Here is an 8,974-nt window from a genome sequence, read left to right on the forward strand (position 1 = left end):
GTGACTACATTTTGAGAAAAGTCCATCCTTCTTCCACATGTGGCCAGGAGCAGTCCTGGAAGGAGCACGTGTTGGCATGGGCATGCTCTGCACCAAACATACTGCACTTGCTGCAGACTTCTGTGGCTGCCTGCTCCTGGCAATTCAAACTAGGAACTGAGGAAGGATTCCCTCTGGGAAAAACCCAAAACAAATTGTTTTGCCCCGCTGGGCTGGCTCTGCGGCTCACAGGGCATCTTGCAGCTGCCCCAGCCAACACTCACTGCCAGATGTGCTGCTGGCGCTCCCAAAGGAGCCGGGACAAGTACAGTGCTGTGGCTGCCTGCATCTATTTCTCCTTGCAATGTGAGCGTTGCCCCTTACTGAAGCCTCTATTACGATAACATCAGTCCACTACCTATTTTTCTTACAGACCAATGTTTGCAATTGTGCAGGTGTAACACTGACAATTTAAAGATAGTAAAAAAAAATTACTACCCTGAAGCATATAAGGAGACCATCATTAACAGGACCGGAACTGAGACAGTCACTAGACAACATATAGAGATGCAAATAATATACTGTACTTTACCAAGCTGCCATTTTTTTGAACACATGGTCTCCATCATCCAGATGGGTAAAGCTGGTTCAAGCATAGCAATAGCCATGTTTGCAAAGCAGATTGATCCTTAGAGAAAGAAGGGGAGGAGAAAAAAAGTAGTAGTAATTATTTCTTTTGACTATGAACAAAAAGCCATGCAAAGAATGGATGCTTTTACATAAAACATTGCGCTTTTTACAGTCCTCCTTGTCATGCATCAGTCGTTGATTAATATTAAATAGAACAGAAGGTAAAATCACTGAAAACTAACTTTCTATATATTTCTATTCTCCTAGAAGTTCTACAATAAAGGTTAAGCTATTTTCATAATGTGAAAGTTTGCAGTGAGCTTGATGACATTTAGAAAGTTCATGAGGTCTGACTGTTGTACAAATGATTAGCTAAAACTACAATCTTTTGGTCTTTATCTAGTCTCCTGGGGCAAAACTGGAGCCCTGTTGTGTAAGAGGCACAGGCTCTGACCCTATGCCTCTGTCATCTGAGAATGACTACGACGAGACGTAGAGGTCTTGATCCTAAAAATACCAAGAGACAACCACAGAGATGTCTATTCCCTACAAAAGGGAATTTTGTGTCAAGATCCCTTAGCCAGCAGCCAGTAAGTCCATGCAGCAAAGCATGGGTCTGGCTGAGCTTGCCCAGCCCTATGAATTTCAAATGCTTCCAGATCTCTTTTGAATTTCTGGACCTTTAGTCACCCAGACACAAAGGGTAACAAGCAGTGGAAGTGCTGATTCAGTCTTGCCTGTCAGCTCAGCTCTGCCCTACGCCACCACCTGCAGATCCAGACTCCAGTGGGTTTGTGTCAAGTTCATCTATCCTCAGTAGTGCACTTCAGCTTTAGTGCAGGGATTATTAAACCCCATGGTATTTCTTTGGATTCAAGATGCCTTTTCCACTCACTCAGAAGAACCCGAGGCAGTCAAAGCCTAGTGCAGGGCAACAGGACACATCCCCTCTGCTAATCCCTTCCAAAATTACTTTCAAGGGAGTTTGGAAGTCACTAGAAGTGACAACCTCAAACTTGTTTAGGGGAACTTCCCTTCCCCTAATCTCTGAAGTTTAGAAAAATATTCTAGACTCTTACAGTCTTTTACCATCCAAATTTTACTTTTTTTAAAAAAAGCTTAATTTGTCTGAGGTCAGAGAAACATTATTTCTCCTGGAACAGGTTCCTCATCATACAGTTCAAAACAAAATGAGCACTGATGTCATTCTTTGCTCAAACCTGTCAGAATATATTAGACTGTGTATCCATGATTCCTAAAAGGAACTTGCAGGCTAGCTGGCTCACTCCTTTCCTGGGGCAAGGAGCAACAGTTCAGCACTACTTTACCCTAAAGACGAAAGGTTAGATCTAAAGCTAACGCTAACCTTTCCACTCTGCTGCAAGCTCCCACTAGTGTAGTGTCTGTAAGGAGCCCCAGTTAAACACCTCGGGGCTGCCCTCTTCCAAGCCAAAGTCAGCCATGCTCAAGCAGCTTCCTTGATGCTGGAAAAACATTTCAGGCCATACAAAGTGCAGTCAGAGGAAGCAGGGCCATTCTAACAGAGATGGCTTAAATAGCAAAGGCCTTATTCTACTCTTAACAAAATTCATAAAGAAATGAGAAACAGGTGTGCATGCACACGCGTATGGCATCTACTTCTCATTAGGTCAGGAAGCGTCACCAGAACTTACCAAAGTACTCAGGTACATGGTGACAAAGGTATTTCAGATCTTTAGGATGTACCCCAAAAGAAAAGTGAGAGCCTGAGCCAGTACTCTGCAAAGTCAGAGCAAAGACCAAAGAAGACCATGCTACCTTAGCAAAGCTTCCCCAAAAGAAGATAATTTTTTTTTCCTCTGTCTTGCATGGACCTGACCTCTCTTTAAAGGGCCATGTCTCAAGGGCATAAATCCTACATTGTTTCTTCTTTAAGTTAAATTAAACATCCTGCATTGGCCAGAAGGTGTGAAATTGCAGCCTTCCAGCTGGATCCCATCTCCGCAGCTGAGAACCCACTCAGCTTTTGGCAGAGTGTCATAGACATCACTGGTATTTTTCTGTGAAAAAGCAGGTACCCAGTGAAAAGCTGTCGCACACCTTCTGAAGAACCCATGTGCTCATGATGATATCTGTCTCAACTCTGTTTTTTGGATCCGATAATTTAAACTAACTTGTCTGTCCATGCAACTTTGTCAGCCAGTAGCACCTAACGTTTCTTTAATCCCTGTCAGCGAGATCTGGCTGCGAGAATGCCATTGACCTCATTCACTGAGCTCCTACCAGCAGTGACAAAATATGCCAGTAATGTTTCTTTTGCCTGGGTCAGTGAGCACTGATGGCACTGACTTTGAAGCATCACCTCTGACACAATTCACATAGGAGGCAGAGTCTATATTTGCTCGCATTTCCTTTCTCCTGCAGAGGTTTTCATCTGAGCTTGCCATATCGTCTGGTCCTGTCCCTCTGACGTCCACATCTTTGTGACCTCCCCACCTGGACTGGTGAGTGCATGTTCAACAGGAATGGCCACAGTGCATCCTGCAATAGCTATTGCTGGCACCGAGGGTGACCAGACAGTAGGACTGGCCACAGGGACTGCAATATACACTGAGTGAATGAGAGCACTGGCCTCTTGTCTGTCGTGACAGTCAACGTTATTAACTCACAGGCAACATGGGTTTATCAAGGGAAAAAGTTACGCTTTCAGAAAGAAGAGAGAGGAACTCCATGCTTGAGTTCAAGACACCTTGTGTTAAAGAGTAATATTGTGCTACAGATAAGCCAAATTGCTCAGAAAGTGCTTGTACTTTGAGAATACAAACAATTATGACTCAAGTGTATGATGCACGCTCAGGAGATTGAATTTATACCATGAAATTAGTGTACCCAAATCAAGAGTGCAAGAAACACTGAAACTGTTAGCCCGTTTGCAGCACGCCTAAAATGTCCCTGGCTTTACTTGTGGTTAACAAGTCAGCCCACTAGAGATGTAGTCAGTTTTTTAATGAGGTAGTTAACTGCCTTAAAAGCCATTCAAAACTTCTCATCTCCCTGAGCAGTGCAAACCCAATGGGACTTTTAACCTTCTCCTCTCTAATCATAGTATCTGAAGATTGTACACAGTGTGGGACATCTACATTCACAGCATCCTTGTGAAGCAGAAGACATATTATCCTGTCTTAGACATGGAGAAATGTGGCATGGTGCCTTGACTGATTGCCCCAAGGTGTCAGAGCACAGAGCTAACTGCCATCCCAACCAACTGCTTACCTAACCTTCCCTGTTAGTATCAGGATCGAAAGTTCCCATCTTAGAAAATAAAGCAACAAAAATACCCAGCTCCTTGGGGTAAGGGAGAGAAAATGAAACTTTCAGACCCTTTTCACTGTAAAAAAGCAACAGCTTCAGAACTGAAGCAATTAACATTTAAGCAGTGTATTCCTGGTGCATCAAGAAATCTGCATTTGGATTGACATGCACTCATAGGCCAGATAAAAGGCTGGATTTATAGTTGGTATTTGACATTCAGCTCTGACAAAACCAAATTTGGTCTGCAGGGGAAATAAAGCAGGAGGAGAAGAGGCTGAGGTTAGAGAACATCAGCATCATCCGTACTGTCAAAGCGCTAGGCAGTCTCTGCCCCGGGAGGCAGAAACCCTGGGTGCTGTACCTAACCCTACCGCTAACCCACGGGAGGGACTTTCTCATATCCTGGGCACTGACGCCCAGTGGGAGCAGGACAGGTCACCCAGAGCAGCTGGCGAGAGCAGGAGGGATCGGAACAGAGAGGGTCTTTCTATTTCTGCCCCTCTGTATATCCTTCCTTTCCCTGCCTCCTGTTGCATCCAGCTGCACTGGATCAAAGATGGGAAGGGGAAACAGGAGGCACTGGCAGTGCCTCCAGGCACGTGCAGGGAAGCAAGAGGCAAAAAAAGCCAGGGCAGTAAAGGTAAGGTCTCTTTGACACACGCTGCCGTGATTCCAGGCTACCCATCCCTGAGTCTTCTTCTTCATTTTGGGGCTCTGAGACTGCGCAGCCTGCTTTACAGAGCCCCGAAACATCAGCTGAAACAGCTTCAGAGAACAGAAAAGCTGCAGAAATTGAATGCCATGCAAATGTGTTAGAAAATGGGAACAAATTCCATCCCTGCTCTTAGCAGACATGGGAGATGGTCAAAATAGTGGGATCCGTGGTCTTTGGTACCTTTTCTCTTCCTTGGCTAAGACTAGCTTGGCGTGAGCAGCTAAGTCTTAGTCAAGCAAAGTACTCCTTGAAATCAGTCCCCTAGTCATATTTTGTGGTTTAAACCAAGTCCTGTCACAGATCAGACCTTGGGAGGGATTACACTATTCTCCAGAAATCTACTTTATATGCTGAATGAACCTCACCTTGCAGCACCTGCTTTAAGCACTGTTAGACGCAAGGTACTGAATTAGATTAATGATAGATCTGATCTCTTATGACAGGTACTGTCTTTGCTACTCTTTTCCCTCAAATTCTTTTATTCTATGAAAAGGTCTTTTAATGCTCGAAGAATTTCTCAAGCAAAAGCATTTGTATAACTTTAGTCACAGCTTGACCAAATGTCTAGTCAAAGAGTTAGGGTAATGGTCATTCCCTAAGACCACCAAGAAACAGCAAACACAAAAAATGCCTCGAAGAATCGTTTTCTTGGACAAGCAAATTAGGATTAAGGAACAAAACTGTAAAAATTATGATCTCTTTTCAGGTATTTTATGAACATTAAAAAGGGCCAGGCTTAATTACAGACTTCAGAATAAACATTCAACAAAATGCAATGCAAAAAGGCAAACTTCCCTTGAGACAGAAAGATTCATTAGACAAACGATACATGTAATACCAAACGCCATTCACCATTCAACCCAGACCTTTTCTGAAATACAATCCATGCTCTAGAGACCAAACTCACTCTCTCCTCAAACGGAAACAAAGTTCAGTGTTATTCCCTACGCCTGCCTGCGACGCGCTGACAATACCTCCCTCGGAAAGCCTTGGCTCTATTCACTTGCCTCATAGAAAATTTCATGGCCACATCTCATTGCCTTAGCAAGCAACTGCAAGCCATTAGTGTCCTCTCAGCTGGAAAGACGCCTATATTTCAAGCCTTCTGCCTGTTATGTTTCTACTGGTATATTCATCCTGTATTACCAACACATTATTTTTTTCTTTGAGCTTTATGTAAATGAAACCAGCAAATGACAATACTGTTAAACCAGCTCAGCCTGAGGCATTCCAGGATGCCAGGTATAACACCAGCGGTTGGTTTAAAGAAAAAAAAAAAAAGGGATCTGGTACCTGCTGCAATAATGATATACGGGTCCTTCAAAAGTGTCAGTAACGGTGTCCCCTTCTGACTCTATGAAACAAAAGCTTGGGATTAGGAAAGGCAAAGTGTCATCCATCGCCTAGAGTGTTTTACCTTAATACTTACTTCTGCTTGTGCTCTTGATGGCTGCAGAACAAATAATTGAACAGCTGCGAAAAGAAATCAATACTGTAACATTTCTTCAAGAAGGGGGTTAGATGGTGGTAATATGAAAGGGATGTGCTACATGGTGCTATTGACGTTTCGTATTTACTGACCTCCATCTAACAGAGCTAGTGCTGCCAGCACCAGGAAAGGAGAACTCTTCCCCACAAACTCATACATGACGCTCCCAAAAGGTGGGCCCACTGCCAGGGAGAAAGAAAGGACACAGTTGTGAAGCCACATCTCTGACTCTGAACAAATGCCCTCTGCAAGCGTTTGGGCATCCTGCTATTGGCACTCGGTGACCAAAAAGCTCAATTTAAAAATCCTCACAAAGCTCATTGATCATGACAATAACCATATTCTTCACTCCCCAAAATACTCTTCCATGTAAACAAAACCCAAACATCTCAGAGATTATTGCCCGACATATGTATCCGCTAAGAAATATGCTGCTGTGGGAAAAACTATTCTTAACATGCACCATGAATCTAATCTGGAGATGGCATGGTAACGTTACGCTTGATGAGACTCTTCTGATGCTTTCATAGATCACGAGTACATGCTTTGGGAAGGCTGGGGGTGGTTTCTCTTGCCAGCAGAGCCTCCAACTCACTGACCTAATACTCCCATGGCAAGGCCTCCTAGTGCAATTCCCATTGCGTTGCCTCTCTCTTCATCATCTGTATATACACTGGCAAGCATACCCATCCCTAAAATTAAAAAAAAGAAAAAGAAAAAAGCACAACACAAAATTAGGCATCTGTGTACTACAGTTTATGGTCATCATTTGCCAGCCCTACTAAACATTACACAGCGACGACAGCAGGTATCTGTATATACATATATATAAATATATTAAAAAATATAAATATGTATATTCCCTCCCCATAGAATTCACTTTGAAGCAAAAGGGGATTTGGCAATTTAAATGGTCTCCAAGACCCTGTTCTATTGTACAGTATTACTCAGGTAATTTAATGATGCCCTGATTTGCTAGATTCTTTGTCCCTGTCTTTGTCTCAGAGCTTTTAGATTATGCTTTTCAACTAGCAAAAACAAAGCTTTTGACAAGTATTCACTATCCGTTATTTATACTCCGGGTGCTTGACACAAAGGTCTGGTGACCACTCCCAGCTGTAACCGTGGTCAGTGCTAACCGTGCTCTGGGCATGAGGTATTAGGCAGAGCTGATTACTTTGAAAACGAGTATTTCAAGTTCAACATCCAAAATTAAAGGATTCTTTTGACCTTTATCTTCACATGCCTCGCTTCTGCGTTTGATGATGAACCTTCATTTCACAAAAGGAAACATAAAGCCTAATTCGTGTTTTTGTGAAGCACTTAGACGCAGTAGATATAAACGCTGCAGAAGAGTCCTCATAGAAATCAATAATTCTGTTTTCAAATCAAGGTTTAAGTAGGACTCAGTAAATAAGGCCCACAGCTACACAGAAAAAGAAAACAAAATATTGCATGATTGATCACTAAGTGAATACCATCCATCAGGTGCATCAAAAGAGCAGAGGTCCTGTGTGGATTAACATGCTTATTGAAAATTGTGGATGACATCAAATTGTTTGCATGAACAGTTGAAGAGCAAGTTAGAGAATGATATCAGAATTCACAATGAATTTGTGAGATTTGGAGAAATACTCTGGAAAAAAATAGGAGGCAATACAAAGATAACACAAAGTTTTACATTTAGGTAGGAATGATTACATGCACAAATGCAGGGGTGGTAAACGACTGATTGGCAGCAATACTACAGAAAAATTCCTTTGCCTGTGAGATACGTGAAGTGACTTTCATTGCCGTTGGCCCTTGTAAGGAGTCAGAGCTTCTCTGTGCTGGGTCTGGTTTTGGTGCAGCACAGGAAGAAAGGTGGGGGTGACTAGACACTATCCAGAAAAGAGCAATGAGGATGAGCAAAGGCTTATAAAAATAACTGTGAGGGACAACTGCAGGACTTTCAATTTAAAACCAGAGAGGAGGAAACCAATGTGAGATGTGATAAGAGTCTTGCAATATGAAAAAGAGCCACAAAGATAAAGAAAAGAAACTGTTCTTCATGTTCTCTCAAGTATGGGAAGCAGAAATGGGTTTACATGACAGTAAGGAGGCTTTAGATGAGACATCAGAAAAAACCTTCCTGACAGTAAAGGTACTTAAGCACAAAGCTAGTTGCTGAGGGCGTTTCTGGAGGCTTCTGAGAACATGCCTGTCAAGTATACGTGAGGAATGACAGATACAAAGCTGATCCTGCCTTCAGGAAGGGGGTGGACTAGATGGTCTCTTGGCCTTTTCTGCTCTACTTTGCAGGTTGTCTGTGAAAAAAAAAGTCATACACTCATCTAAGAACTGTATCTCAAAGTACATACATGCACAGGGACTGAGTTAAAGCTGAACAATCATTTTGATTCTGACACTACTTCCCTTTGGAAAGCTTGACTTGTAACCTTAACTTGTACAAAGAAAAAAGATAGATTTTCTTGTCTCTACCCCTCCTGCTTGTCTTTGCCTTCCCCATCCCTGGCTGCTCATCCCAGCCCCTGCCTGCTCCCTTAACCGCATCCCCACTTTTCCCACTACTCATCCAGGCTTAAATCTCTCTGCTTAACTAGTGCTTGTTGCACAGCTTCAAACCCATTTTAAGCGTAAGGTGCTTCTTGCTCTCAGTTCGAAAGCTCAGTCTGAGGCATTGTATCTCCCCAGCCACCCAAATGTGGGCTGGAGCAAAATCCCTGCAAAAGGAACCTAGAAAGAATCCAGCTACCAAATTCTTGTTAAGTTTCTATGGAGCATATGCGAACCCTGCTTATGGACCAGTCCAACTCGGCAGGGAGAATTTTCCTGAGGAAGCCAAAAGACACATTCTTGACAAAAAAAGC

At 42.9% G+C, this 8,974-nt stretch overlaps 1 protein-coding gene across 1 annotated transcript in view; it reads right to left on the reverse strand.

Moving 5' to 3' along the window:
• The window catches only part of SLC18A2 (solute carrier family 18 (vesicular monoamine transporter), member 2), a 30,772-nt gene that overhangs the window by 9,003 nt on the left and 12,795 nt on the right, over window positions 1-8,974 (reverse strand). The window contains exons 5-9 of the mRNA XM_009325912.1: window positions 6,704-6,796; window positions 6,197-6,286; window positions 6,045-6,088; window positions 5,909-5,969; window positions 572-667 (exon numbers count right to left, since the gene is read on the reverse strand). Of these exons, the coding sequence (XP_009324187.1) occupies window positions 572-667; window positions 5,909-5,969; window positions 6,045-6,088; window positions 6,197-6,286; window positions 6,704-6,796 (384 nt within the window). The remainder of the gene's footprint in view (window positions 1-571; window positions 668-5,908; window positions 5,970-6,044; window positions 6,089-6,196; window positions 6,287-6,703; window positions 6,797-8,974) is intronic.

This window comes from Pygoscelis adeliae, unplaced genomic scaffold (assembly GCF_000699105.1).
Source record: "Pygoscelis adeliae isolate BGI_AS28 unplaced genomic scaffold, ASM69910v1 Scaffold4, whole genome shotgun sequence".
NCBI classification, from domain to species: Eukaryota; Metazoa; Chordata; class Aves; order Sphenisciformes; family Spheniscidae; genus Pygoscelis; species Pygoscelis adeliae.